This window comes from Lithobates pipiens, unplaced genomic scaffold, assembly GCF_037356315.1.
Source record: "Lithobates pipiens isolate NorthernLeopardFrog02 unplaced genomic scaffold, aLitPip1_a1.2 Scaffold_16, whole genome shotgun sequence".
NCBI lineage: Eukaryota > Metazoa > Chordata > Amphibia > Anura > Ranidae > Lithobates > Lithobates pipiens.
Genome location: NW_027507748.1, coordinates 575,911,674 through 575,927,173, shown reverse-complemented (window position 1 = coordinate 575,927,173; position 15,500 = coordinate 575,911,674). Strand labels below are relative to the sequence as shown.

At 39.8% G+C, this 15,500-nt stretch overlaps 1 protein-coding gene across 1 annotated transcript in view; it reads left to right on the top strand.

Moving 5' to 3' along the window:
- ENDOU (endonuclease, poly(U) specific) overlaps positions 1-15,500 on the top strand; it is a 69,473-nt gene that overhangs the window by 48,969 nt on the left and 5,004 nt on the right. The window contains exons 9-10 of the mRNA XM_077483769.1: positions 3,585-3,698; positions 6,398-6,504. Of these exons, the coding sequence (XP_077339895.1) occupies positions 3,585-3,698; positions 6,398-6,504 (221 nt within the window). The remainder of the gene's footprint in view (positions 1-3,584; positions 3,699-6,397; positions 6,505-15,500) is intronic.

Sequence of the window (15,500 nt, the reverse complement as noted above, 5' to 3'; positions counted from 1 at the left end):
GAAACAATAAAAGTGTAATATTCCTTTAAATTTCGTAGCTGGGGGGTATCTATAGTATGCCTATGAATGGGGCGCTTGTTTCTGGTGCTTAGAACTGTCCCTGCACAAAGTGTCATTTGTGCAGGAAAAAAAGTCTTTTAAAATCACTTGCGGCTAAATTGTCGGCTCCCCGTAATACAGAGAACACTCAATGAGTGTTCTCTGTATTAGCCGACCATTCATTCATTGATAAAAAAAAAAAAAAAGATTGGGGGTCTGCGGGCGGGGGGCTTATCAGAATCTGGAAGCCCCCTTTAACAAGGGGACCCCCAGATCCCGCCCCCCCCTGTTTGAAATGGTAAGGGGGTACAAAAGTACCCCTACCATTTCACAAAGAAAGTGTAAAAATGGTTAAATAAGACAAACACACTTTTGAAAAATTCCTTTATTAAAAATAAAAAAAAAATAAAAAAAAGATTCCAGCGGTGCTAATCCACTCTTGCTATCCAGCGACGGATCTCCGGGCTCCAGCGATGGATGATCATATCCAGCGACGGGGGATCTCTCAGTCCAGCGCTGTCCATACATCCGTCTTCTGTCTCCACTCCGGAGACACTGCGGGATCCCAGCGCTGACGTTTCTTATATTAGGAGGGCGGGGCCAACGGTCACCTGACCCCACCCCCTCTGACGCTGGTGAAGGGAGCCAGGGGTTCCCCAGTGACGTATGGGTGACCCCGCCCCCTCTGATGTAACGGAAAACTGCGTTACATCAGAGGGGGCGGGGTCACCCACACGTCACTGGGGAACCCCTGGCTTCCCTCTCCAGCATCAGAGGGGCGGGGTCAGGTGACGGGTGGCCCCGCCCTTCTAATATAAGAAACGTCAGCGCTGGGATCCCGCAGTGTCTCCGGAGTGGAGACAGAAGACGGATGTATGGACAGCGCTGGACTGAGAGATCCCCCGTTGCTGGATATGATCATCCATCGCTGGAGCCCGGAGATCCGTCGCTGGATAGCAAGAGTGGATTAGCACCGCTGGAATCTTTTTCTTATTTTTTTTTATTTTTAATAAAGGAATTTTTCAAAAGTGTGTTTGTCTTATTTAACCATTTTTACACTTTCTTTGTGAAATGGTAGGGGTACTTTTGTACCCCCTTACCATTTCAAACAGGGGGGGGCGGGATCTGGGGGTCCCCTTGTTAAAGGGGGCTTCCAGATTCTGATAAGCCCCCCGCCCGCAGACCCTCACAACCACCGGCCAGGGTTGTGAGGATGAGGCCCTTGTCCTCATCAACATGGGGACAAGGTGCTTTGAGGGGTCACAGACCCCCAAAGCATCCTCCCAATGTTGAGGGTATGTGGCTGGTACGGTTCAGGAGGGAGGGGGGGCGCTCTCTCGTCCCCCCCTCTTTTCCTGCGGCCTGCCAGGTTGCGTGCTCGGATAAAGGGTCTGGTATGGATTTTTAGGGGGACCCCCACGTCAATTTTTTTTTTAATTTGACACGGGGTTCCCCTTAATACCGATGTCAGACCTGAAGGGCCTGGTAATTGAATTTAGGGGAACCCCCACGCTTTTTATTTTTTATCAATGAATGAATGAATTGTCGGCTAATACAGAGAACACTCATTGAATGTTCTCTATATTACGGGGAGCCGACAATTTAGCCGCAAGTGATTTTAAAGGACTTTTTTTCCTGCACAAATGACACTTTGTGCAGCAACAGTTCTAAGCACCAGAAACATGCGCCCCTTCACAGGCATACTATAGATACCCCCCAGCTACAAAATTTAAAGGAATATTACACTTTTATTGTTTCACTTTAATCATTATTAAAATCACTGCTCCTGAAAAAACGGCCGTTTTTAAAACTTTTTTTTGCATTGATCCATGTCCCCTGGGGCAGGACCCAGGTCCCCATACACTTTTTAGGACAGTAACTTGCATATTACCCTTTAAAATGAGCACATTAGATTGTGAACGTTGGAATCCCATAGACTTTAATAGGGTTCTAAAGTTCACACGAAGTTTAGGTCTGTTCGCAGGTTCTGGTGCGAACCGAACAGGGGGGTGTTCGGCTCATCCCTAGTGATTACCCTCTGGGCCTAGTAGAAGGAGGAGGATTGTGTCCTTTCACTTGGAGCACACTGAAGAAGTGTGATTTTGCACTACTGGGATTTATGTTTTTCACTTGGGACTAGTTATCCTTTTGAACTTCATTTGAATATGTTTTCAACAGTTTATTTGTGTGCAACACATGAGCTCTTTTGGAGAACATATAAACTGTTTTGGGTAACATAAGAGCTGTTTTTATTTTTGTCCCTTTTATACACACACTTTTGGTGGAGATTTGGTGGAGATTTTTATTGCAATATGACATTTGTATAGAGCTGTATGTATTTTTCAGGACAGCACATTTATACACATGGTAGGGACATCACGATATACGATTTCTAGATCAGCCCAATGCATCTGGTGTGAATCGGTCCTAAAGCAGGCTAACCATAAAACTATGGGATCGATCTATTAATTTGCTATTTTATTAAAACATTTTTGCTAGTTCTGGCTACTGTTCTCTAGAAGTACATTGTACACATTGTTGGAAAAGACATATGTATTTCCTATGTTTCTCAACTCCATCTAGTGGTCGTATTTCTCTACTGCCTATAACATAAGAACATCACTCAGAAGAGAAAATAGCCAAAATACAATTCAGTTTTGCCCAGTTTACAGAGAACGAATGTACATGCAGTGTTTCTGGAACAATGGCTATGCAATCTTATAATAAAGAGACCCCTATGTATAGCCGATAGTTCTAGTTACAGAATCATGTTTTAATACACTGCAATGGTGCTAGCTTGTCACAGGACAAAATATATATATATATATATATATATATATATATATATATATATATATATATATATATATATATATATATATATATATATATATATATATATATATTATTATTTATTTTTTCTTTAGCTACACTTGATTTTGTGATTTTGCTGCACCTGTAAAAGCTTTACTTTAAAGTGTTACTAAACCCACAACAGTAAAATCATTTCATATAGGCAGTAAAGCATGCTTGTTATACTTACTGTGGAATCCTCTGCATTGTGTAAAAAGGTTGTTTAATCCTGTCTTCTTCCACTGTTCCCAATCCATCTCCTAATAGTACAGAGCTGTTGGAGTCACTCTGCACATGCTCAGTTTGGTGTGTATTGGTAGCGATTTATTTATTTTTTCTTCGGAGGGTGCATGTGATCAGCACAGGGCCAATCAGCACTGTCCAGTGTGCAGACAGAGGGTCAGGGGTCCTGTAGCCTCATAGGATAGTCAGAGGAGAATGAAAACTCCTCCTACAAACTTTAACCAGACACTGACAGAAGTCACAAGATTGCTATATACTGCTGATGAGAAAAGGTATTTAGCAGTTTATATTTACTAAAATAATTGGATTTCTGTGTTCTGTGTACTGTGGGAGACCAGATATGGTGAATGCAGGGTCCTGGGTTTAGTAACACTTTAACTATTACATAAAGTTTCATTATCTGCATCAAGCAGTCAAGTGACTGAGACATTTGATTCTTATCCACACAGGCCTATACACTTCAGAAAAGGAGTTTACTGATGACCTGCAGAAGATGTGGTTTGGACTTTATTCCAGGTCCTCTGGAGAAGCAGACTCAAGTGGATTTGAGCATGTGTTTGTAGGTGCGTATTGTCATTTATTACAGTTTTGTGACTTTCATCTTAAAAACATCCCATAGAATATCATCCAGTCGAATAGGAAAAGCTTTATAATTGTAATATGAATCTAAACACACCTTTTTTCTATGTTGTGTCATTTTGTTTTGTTTGGTAGAAGCCACATGTATTAAAGCAAATCTAAATCTAAAGTAAAAAAAATGTTATGCATTGCAGCGTGCTAGTCCTTAGATGTTGTGGCTGCATTCGTTTTTTCTCAAACTTCTCAAGTTTTTTCCCTTTGTTTTCACCTGTTGATCTGTCAGAAACACACTTTGGCTATGATTACACCTGCGCTTGGGGGGTTGCAGTAAAAACACACAATAGAGCCATGTTTTTTACCCCCTCCAACAACTGCCCCTTCAGCTGCAACCATGATGAGATAAATCTCATGTTTTCCAAGGTAGAGGAGAGATTTGGGGTCTAATAGACCCTTAGATGCCTCCATAAAGAGGACCTGTCATGCCTTAATTCTATCACAAGGGATGTTTACACTTTTTGTGATAGGCATAACAGTGATAAAAAATAAAGGGACAGTTTAAACATAAAAACAAAACAAATAATAATAAAAAATAATTTTAAAGTGCCCCCATCCCCTCGTGCTTGAAGCATACATAGGTTCCACCCACCTATGTAAATGGTGTTCACACCACTCACGTGAGGTATTACTGTAAGCCTTATAGCGAGAGCCCCTCTGTAACTCTAAACTGGTAACTTGTAAAAATGTTTAAAATGTAGCCAATGGAGATTTTTAAGTATCGTAGTTTGGTGCCATTCCACGAGCGTGTGCAATTTCAGAGCGTGACTTATTAGGTATCTATTTACTCAGCTTAACATCATCTTTTATAGTTTACAAAAAAACTGGTTATGTATTGTGTTTTTTTTTGCATTAAAATTAAAGTGTATTTTTCCAAACAATTGCTTTTGAAATATTGCTTTGCAAATACAGTGTGACATAAACAATTGCAACAGCCACCATTTTATTTGGGGGTTCTGAGTAGTTTTCTAGCAAAAAAAAAAAAAGAGGATATTTACATAGGAGAGAAATGTCAGAATTGGCCAGGTAGGAAAGTTGCTAAAGTGAGAGAATTATGGTATTAAGAGAGAATTATGGAGGCTGCCATTTGCAAACCTCTTGCTAAAAATGTTAGTTTTGCAGGTATACAATGAGAACTCCCTTATTACTGTCATACTAATCCCCTGGTGTAAGTTCTAAATGTTGCCACTAGATGTCTCACTGTACTACATTTAAATAAAAGCAGAAAATTGATAGCAAGTCTGTGAATAGAGTGAGAGAATAGATCTGTGTACGTCATGTTTGACCCAAGATGGGTTCATTTGGATATAGTTAAAATCTACATCTATCTGCTGATCTTGCATGCCAGTCCACTGTACTCGCATGCCAGTACAGGGGACTGTGCACTCTCCCTATACATATGTATTTCATCTGTGTATTTCACTGCTTACCCGGGGTTCAGCTTTAAATAAAAAAAACCTTCTAACTCGTGTTCTCCAATTTATTGCATAAAGTAAAGAGCCATACACACTATACAATTTTATTTAGATGTTTTCCTTTAGATTTACCAAAACCATGTAGTGCAAGGGTCTATTTGCCTGATTGCAAACAAATTGAAAGTGTTTAGGTTTGACCTCATAACTCATATTATATGGTTTTGGTAAATCTAAAGGAAAAAAATCTACAGAAAATTGTATAGTGTGTATCCCTCTTTAATCTACCCATGTTCTTCTCCATTAAAAAACCTTCTTCAATCTTCAAGTCTTCAATCACATCACAAATATTCACATCTGGGATTAATTTTGAGATTATTTGCATTAATGTAACTCAATAATATTAAAGCTATATTTAGGTAAATAAATATATATATTTTTTTAAATCAACACAAGGGACATTACTGACATTTAATGCAAAGTGTTCCTTGTGCTGCTGTCGGCTGTCATAGTGGAAATCCTCTCCCATAACCCGCAGCCATAATATTCTACCGTAGTGCAGTGGAGAATAATACTAGTGTTGGACCTGTGACAGGCGCCGACTATGTCCAGCCCTTTCGCCCCCACTTCCATTCATAGAAGCTGTACCATGAATGAAAAGCATTCAATAAATGAAGGACGGGTGGATGAATGAAAGGTTTGCCTCCTTTATTCACAGAACGCCTTTCATTCATAAAAGCTATAGTACAGCTTCTATGAATGGAGGAGGGGCAGAAAAGAAAGGCATAGGCGGCACTCATATTGCGTGTCTGTCACGGGTCTCTCAGAGCTATTAACCCTTGCAGCGCTGGAAGAATACCACTGCGGGTTAAGGTAAGGGAGAAGAGAACTGGATTTTCACTATGACAGCCACTTTGCATTAAATGTAAGTAATGTCTCTTTTGCTGCTTTTTTACCTAAACTTAACATTCCTAAAAAGTACAATATTTAATGTGTTTGCTAGTGATCACATATTTTGTAGAATGGCTGAGCAATAAAGGTCCCATACTATATGTTAGATAAAACGCCTTTCATCTCGAATGAGATCCACAGAGATCAGCTAGCCTTTAAGGATTCATAAAAAGTTTATAGTTACTCCTGGATTTTTCTAAAACTGATCCTTGTTTTAACACTCATTGCTTACTCTTTAATCCATTTTTTCTGTGCTGAATCCTTAGGGGAAGTAAAGAAAGGCAAAGTGTCTGGATTCCATAGCTGGATCAGATTTTATCATCTGGAGAAGAAAGGACTCTTGAATTATTTCAGCCACAATTATGATGGACCAGTAAGTTTCTTCCTTTGTCGACAAATCATTTGCAGTCAGTTCTCAGATACTGGATAAAGGCAGCCTTTCATTTTTTTTCTAAATTGAAGTGTTTTAGTTTGAGTTCTGCTCTGGGTTTAGTCTGTATTGACCACTTTGGAAGGCTGTAGGAAAGCTGGGGTGAGGTGGATTATATAAGACAGATTCATCAGTTGCCCTGAAGAAGAGACTGGGTTCTGAGCTCTGGTAAGTTTCATCAGCCCAACATCAGACTGATGACTTGTGGATGATGGAGATAGTAGTAAACAAAAGCATCAAAAAAACCCTAACCCCCAGGATATGAGACTTACAGCCATTGATGGTTTTCTCCTCTCTAGGACTATAAAATATAAGTGCGGAGCAGAAGAGTTTGAAGCCATGTCTTAAGTTACTTAACGTGTGACCAAGCTGCAAGTAAAGTAGAAACTGGCAGGTTGGCTATGGCAGAGAAACATTATAAAACAGCAGAAGCATCAAAGCTGGGAAGATGATGTGAGCAAGACTGCCCAAAGAGGGAGTCATTAATAAAGAGAAAACTAGATGCCTAGTGCTAGGGAAGGATTGTTTTCTAGCTATTTTCATAAATGGACCAGGATCGTTAAAATATGTTAAAGATGCTAGAGATGGCCAACATACAGCTAGAGAAATGCAATAGGCCAAAATAACAAGGTTTCATTTGTCATTTAAGACTATTGAATGGACCGAGATTTTATATGTTGAAGAAAGAAAACTTTTTTTAATGTGACTTTGCTTTTTTTATATCTCACTGATGTGGCTATAGGTAATCGATGTGGATTATTTGTATTTGCAGCATATTCCTAAGTAAATCTAAAGCCAAAACTCATTTTAGTTTGGCAATAATTCTTGGTCTTTACAAAATCTTAAACACAGTTGATTAACATTAACAGCAAGCGTTTCCCATAAATATAAGTGAAGAGCAATTCCTCACAAATATGCTCAATGATGATCAAATAAAGCTAAATATATTCAGTAATTCCCTTTTTTTCTATTTACGTGCTGACTGGAGGACCCATGCTTCATCACAGTGTGCACCCTCTGATTAAAGAAGTGAACCGGTAAAGGTGTCTAAGGGAACCCTTTTAACAGTTCACTGAAAAGATCAGTTTGCCAGCATAGTGAATCAGCAGAATCAGCAATTCAAAGAGAATATTTAAATAATATGGATTTGCACACTTTGCTTTGAATCCCTTTTTGGGTAAACAGATTCAGTTGTGGCAAATCTATGCAGTTAACAGCTAGCTCGGCAGCATGCCAACTGCTCACTGTACAGGTAAATAATAAATACATGTGATCATATACATGCCAGCATTTGATGTTCACTCATTTCCAGACAACCAATAAGATGACACATATAGGGGGTTATTTACGTAAGGCAAATCCACTTTGCACTACAAGTGCAAAGTGCACTTGAAAGTGCACTGAAAGTGCACTTGGAAGTGCAGCCGCTGTAGATCAGAGGAGGACATACAAGGGAAATAAAAAAAACAGCATTTTAGCTTGCACATGATTGGATGATAAAATCAGCAGAGCTTCCCCTCGTTTCAGATTTACAGCAACTGCATTTTCAGTGCAATTTCAAGTGTACTTTGCAATTGTAGTGGAAAGTGGGTTTGCCTTTCATAAATAACCCCCATGGTATCCCATGGACATCAGTCACTCTTGGAATCAATACAGCAACCCCCATTCAAATGATGGGATTGGTTAGCAAGTTGATATGAGGAAATTTTCTGGTGTTTTGATAGCTTTCACTATAATTTTTTGCTTTCTGGGTATTTTTCTAGAACTTGTGTTGTGTTTCTAGAACTTGTGAATGTCAGGAAAATGCTATAGGCATTTGGCATGCAGCTCAATAAACCATCCATCACTGAACAAGTACCATTCTACAATGAAGGATGCCATTGCTGACCTCTCCTTCTGAGAATACTGGTTTGCTCTCTGTCATTCTGATCTACTGAATTCACTACTTTTTAAATCACTAACTACTGATAAAGCATGCATATCAGAAGTATCTGACTCTACTTTCTTGGACTGCATGCTTGTTCTGTGTCAGTATCTCAGAGAACATAGTAAAACCAAAGATAGCCAAGCAAGTAGCATTATCAGAAAAAGGTCTACAATGGCCACCCATATGCTTTCCTAAGCATAGGTTTCCTATAAAGTCAGTTGTTACTTCCAATAGAAAGACCCGAGGATACCTTTCAGTTACATCTCCTGCCCTTTTACAGATTGGCTGTATGGCTAATTAGTAGTTTCTGACACGCAAGTAGTTCTTTTAACTTCAAGTAGGTCACTTGTCTAACTCTTTGTTTCCTTTCCTGGTGGGTGGCCATACTCCTTCAGGCTCAGCTTACTCTTTCTTCTGGTAGCCACAGTTGTCTCTGCCTCCTTCAGTCAAGTTTAGTCAATGACAATTAAGCTTAGTGCTGCAACACATGCACACATGCATCTCACTACCAAGATTTCCACATTGAAAATTTGCAGGTTCCAGCACAAAGGAGGAATTTTATCTCCTGCAATAGGTCTTGCAGCACTTAGCTGCCTAGCTGCCAATACTGCATTCAGTAATGTAACTTCACATTGGGAAACAGATGAGAAAGACATATATGTCTCTAACAGGGCTTACTAAAATAATGTGCAGCGCCGGGCTCCTGAAGAGCATGCGTTATGTTTTTGTCAAATTAAATGTTCCTAAGACCATAGTTGGGTTTTAGGGTTAATTACAGTAAATTATGGTCTCAGCATCAGTTTGGCTGGACTGTATTATGTTCTGCCTGGACATAGGTGTGGGTGTCACCTTTGGAAGGCATTGGAACGCAGTCTGGTTGGACGCATTAGGTACCAATATCTCTCTCTGAGCCAATCAGCGGGTGCGTTGTCTCGCTGTGTTGAGGTCACATGGTTCTGGTTTCCAGTCCAGAAGTATGTTCTGACTCCCTGGTCCTGGTTCTCCTGACCAGCCCCCAGAGGCCCTCGTGGCCTGGGGTGCGGATCCATCCATTTCCGAGTCTCGGGCCTGGCTAGCCCAAGGCACAGTAACTGGAAGGAGGGTTCCAAGGTGGTCCGGTGCCATCTCGGTTTTGGAGAGGCCCAGCAACTGAGAAGGCAACTAGTGGAGGACTCTTCAGAAGAGGGCCACGCACAGGGCTGGCTGCTCGGTAAGAGCCTGGAAACTAAGCTGGAAAGGACACCAAGGTAAAACCACATTCTTACGGTATCGCCAGACCGGCTGCAAGATACTGGTACCTAGTTCCTAGTTTCATCCTTCAGTTACAACCAAGTCTGTGGCAGAGACTTTTCTCATTCTAAAGTTCTACAATCAAGTCTGTGGCAGAGACTGTGCTCTTTTGAATCACCTGTTGGTTGCTGAATTCACAAAAAGGTGATTTATCCGATAGCTGTAACATCCAGTTGTGAATGGCTATTCCCTGGATTGTATAAAGAGAGACAATCAAGTATTAGCAGTTCCAAGAGTACCTGAGCTTTACTACCCATGCGCTCTATTTCCTACTGAAAGACTGTGTTCTGTTCAACATTTTGCAAATAAAAATCCCTAAAGTGGATTCAAGTGTCGGCCTCTACAGTTTATTGGGCCATCAACCTCAGAAAACCCCTAGATGAGCACGAGGGGGAGAAGGTAACGGTAAGCCCAAAAATAATCAGCCGCTCCTTCGGGGGTCAGTGTTACAAATGTCTTTGAATCAATTACTGGTACCACCAAACTACTGGGAGCTCTACATTTAAAAAAAACAATAAACATGAAACAATTTGCACACAACTTGCAGTAGGCAAGACCCTAAAGCTGGCTATACACTAGTAGAATTTAATTTAATACGAATATTCATTCGATCTACAAATTGTTAGTGGGGTTCAAATCAACATTTGTTTTCAGTGACAGTTTGTTTTAAAAACAAAACAAAACATGTCAGTCATACCTCCGCTGTGCAGTTGGTTTGGCACAGAGTGGCCTCCCTTGTTGGGGTCCCTCAGCAGTGCTCCTGGCTCCTCCTCCTCTTGAGTACCTTGGTGGAGAGCCGCTGTCCCTTGATGCACTTGTGCGGGCGCGCTCCCGTGTCCTGCTGCTGTGTCTATTGACACAGACAGCAGGACTCGGCCCTGCCAACGGCTCCTGCGTCATTGGATTTGATTGACAGCAGTGGGAACCAATGGCTGCGCTGCTATAAATCTATCCAATCAGAACCTGAGACACCAGCTGGAGCTGGTGTGATTGTCCCCATCGCTGAAAAGACCGGGTTCAGGTAAGTAAAAGGGGGCTCTGGGGGACAGCTGCATCACAGGAGGTTTTTCACCTTCATGCATAGAATGCATAAAGGTGAAAAACCTTGAGGGTTTACAACCCCTTTAAGTAAAGAACCCATTGAATAACGGAGTATAGCCTATTCATATTAGTCCAAAGATATTGTATCCAGGTAAAACAGGAAATATCACAGGAAAGGCTATGGGCATATTAGCTTAGGGAATTTTGACAAGTCATAGTCCTATGTGATATTTCTTAGACGATGGGAAGATCAAACTACTTGCAAATAGTCACCTGCAAAATGTATAACAATGAATGTGGTTTTCATATCTGAAAATTAGGGCTGTTACTGATTAAAAATTTCGTGTTCGATTAATCGTATTTTTTTATCGATTAATCGACTAATTTCGATTAATTATAACGCACATACAGATCCAACTACTTTTAGCTGATCTCCTTGCATTGCAACTCTGCATTAGTCAGTGGTAAATGTGGTATACACTATATACAATCCCCCGACACTGGTTAGTTTTCACAATCCATGACTTAACTTCACAGTTCACACAAATACGTTTTGAATTCAAACTGTAGCACTGACGTAAGTCTTTTTTTTTTCCACAGTAGCGTGACAATCCGTCCACCTCCAGTCTAACTAATCACTCTCACCTTATGGCATGGACCCCTGTGCAAACAGGTGGTTATGCAAGCGGGTATCAAAAGGGTTAACGTGGACCATAAACTTCTCTCACATCTCCTTAGATCTCAGCAAGGGCGCCAGGTCATGGGTAGAAAGAAAAGATCTAAGTGCTCACCGCTTAAGTATAAGATTTCATTTTTGTGTTCAAACACAAACTACTCACATAAAGATGATAAAAACACAGCATTTAAAGCCGACAATCGTGTTAGTTCCGTAGGACAGCAGCGGGTTACGTCATGCGTAGCTCCTCCCTGTACGCGTTACGCTCAATCAGAACTTCGACGTGACCGGATTCCTCCCTCCTTCCCTTCATTAGCAGACGGAGGCACTTGGGGAAGGGGGGAGGAGTCCAGTGACGTTGATGTCCGTGATGTCACCGGATCTCCGTCAGAACTCCCTGAAGACCCGGAAGCCGATGAAGAGGTGAGTACCGATCAAAAGAATTTTGTTCGATCAAAATAAAGAATCGATTAATCGAGGAATGAATCTTTAATTTTTAATTTCCACAGCCTTGCTGAAAATACATCCATTCCAAAATCAAATTACAAATGTGTTAAAAGCAAATGACATTTTGCTGTATTTTGGAACGTTTGTCCAGTCATCGAATGTACAAAGGACTTTCATATGAATGTTCATACAAATATTTGTACGAATGTTTATTTAAAAATGTACGAATGTATAGCCAGATTTACTTCTCCTTGGTTTAATTTAGATATACAAATGACATAAAACAGATTCAGTTTCAGGCATACAAAATGAGGCTTTGGAAGCAATGATGAGATGCTAATGTTCCTTTCAGGCCAGCAGTGTGTCATGCAATATAACATACTTAGTATTCCCTGTATGACAAACCATCCCTGAGACCCAGAGAACAGCAGCAGAGCAAACACAACAATTAGATTTTGTCCTGAATGGCTGTGATACAATTTAATTATTAGCCGCCAACATATCGCCTTGTTGACACTCCAGATATGGTTGTTTGAATGGAAAAATTGAGTTAAATTCAGAGCGTTCATTGTCATAATAGAACTTCAACGGGCCAGATGCAGGGGCTGAGAAGAGGTCACTAACTATGACCCCTACCAAACAGTTATTGTGACCTCTTTGATCAAAGATTTGTCAAAATGACTGATTATTTACTTCTTTTCAAAATGCAAAGTAATACAACAAAACTGGTTCAGAGGAAACCCATATGCATCATATATGAGTCATATAATGAAATAAATTTAAGGCAATATTTGTTAAAAGAAGTCCAATCTAAGTGTATTTGTCTTCATTCATCGTGGTAATTCAGTCATTCGCTCTGCAAACGTATATTATTTATAACGTGAATGGCAGCAGGTGGTAAAGGCAAATGGATAAAATTTTATTTTTTCAGGGATGCTTATGAGTATGTTGGGAGTTAGCAGGGGTGAACATAGGAATCAAGGGGAATCATTAAAGGGAATGTATAGTGGTTTTGGATATATTTAATTTATTATGATTATGATTTAAAATACAGTAAGTTAAAGATGAATTCCATGTATGGATATTTTTATATTTTCAGTTTGTAACTATGTATATGCCATACCTGGCCGATTCCCCTGAAAGCTGGAAATCACTGAAGATCACTGAAGTAGGCACGGCTTCTACAGTGTACATATAGTGATCTAGTACAGAAAGTGATGTACTTTACATCCCTATTAATACAGTTCAAACAAACCATTCCAAGTGTCCCTTGGATTTTGTAGAGGTACATTAACCCTTTCATGCCTAAGCCTATTTCTGACATTTGGTTTTTACAAGTTAAAATCCATATGTTTCGCTAGAAAATTACTTAGAACCTCAAACATTATATATATTTTTTTAAGTAGAGAATCTAGAGAATAAAATGGCAATTGTTGCAATATTTTATATCAAATGGTATTTGTGCAGTGGTGTTTTAAACTAAACTTTTTGGGAAAAGGGACACTTTCATGAATTAAAAAAAACTAAACAGTAAAGTTAGCCCAATTTTTTTATATAATGTGAAAGATGATGTTATGCTGAGTAAATAGATACCAACATGTCACACTTTATAATTGCACCCACTCATGGAATGGCAACAAACTACAGTACCTAAAGATCACCCATAGGCAACGCTTTACATTTTTTTACAGTTACCAGGCTAGAGTTACAGAGGAGGTCTAGTGCTAGAATTGTTGCTCTCACTCTGGCGATCGTGCCAATACCTCACATCTGTGATTTGAACACCTTTTACATATGCGGGCACGACTTCTGTATGCGTTTTCTTTGTTGCGTGAGCTCGCGGGGACGGAGGTGCTTACATTTTTTTTCTTATTTATTTTATTTATTTTATTTATTATTTTTATATTATTAAATTGTGTTTAAAAAAAAAATTGATCACTTTTATTGCTGTCACAAGGAATCTAAACATCCCTTGTGACAGTAATAAGTGGTGATAGGTATGCTTTATGGAGGGGATCTCCAATCCCTCCTTTGCACTTCAAAGTATTCAGATCACCGAAAACGGCGATTCTGAATACTGTATATTTTTTAAGTCCATCGTTGCCAGCCGAGTAAACAGGAAATGACGTTGTGAAGTCGCTTCTGTGTTTACATTCAGGAGACTTGAACAAAGCCGTTTTCGGCTTCATGCCAGTCTGTCTCTAGCCATCGGAAGTGGCGGATCGTGGATCGGGTCACCCGGTGTGACGGGAAGTCCAGTCAGAGCGTCGGGAGGCGGTGGGAGGGTGGGATGTTCCGTATAACAATCAAACTTGTTTTAGCTGCATCGGTTGTTATCCCTGGAAAGCCGATCATCCGCTCTTAAAAAACAGTAATGGGATGATGCCTGCAGCTGCGGGCATCATCCCGGTATAACCCCCGAAAGCCGAGGCAACATATCTGCGTACACTCGGCGGGAAACACAAGATATATAGTATTTTTTTTTATTATGCATATCAAACAATAAAGATTTACATCAAACATTTAAAAACACAAGCTGATTCGCTACAGACAGTTTATAATTGTATTTGTAAATCTTGACCAAAGGCACTCATGTTGAATTTTCACAAAATGCTAGTAGAATATACAGAATAGAGTGCGAGTGCTTCCTAGACTCTACACACTTCACAAACATTCACTTCATGAGATGCTACTGACATGGTGTCTGCAAGCTAAAAAACAAAGTTTTAAAATTTAAGAATGCTGGAACACACCCCCTTAAAAAGGGTTTGTGCTAATCAGACTCTTGTAATTTAGTCATAAGACCAATGCTTATAGGACAGCTTTGACATTAGTTTAAAAAACATTGTAACACTTCCAGATGGTGACAGCACCCCAACCGGACAACCAATGAATGGCAGCAAGAAATGCACAGATGGAAATAAGAAATATTAGCAGCCCCTAACCACACCAAGGGGATTATTTACGAAAGGCATATCCACTTTGCACTACAAGTGTACTGCAAGGGTACTTGGAAGTGGAGTCACTGTAAATCTGAGGGGTAGAATTGAAATTAGGGGAAGCTCTGCTGATTTTATCATCCAATCATGTGCAAGCTAAAATGCTGTTTTATATTTTCCTTGCATGCCCCCCTTGAATTCACAGCGACTGCACTTCCAAGTGCACTTGTAGTGCAAAGTGGATTTTCCTTTCATAAATAACCCCCCAAAAGTAGACAAGAAGAAAACCTATGAAGTAATATACAGTGAAAACCCAGTAAATAACAAATATATATTCCAATATTTAGAAAAAAAACGAAAATGCTCCCCAAAGGAAAGAAGAGTGCCATGTATGTTCAAAATGATCTAAAAATAATGTGCGCAATGATACCAAAATAAGATATCTCTTTTCCTGGAAGATACATAAGAAACTTTAGCCTGGATTAGCATTATGCCATCATCCCTAATATATAATGAAAAAAGAATGGCCCTTTGGGATTGGGACTATGTGGGCACTATACAAGAATCATCAAATACTGATTGGAAATTAAAATGTAAAAAGTAATATTTATTGGTACAA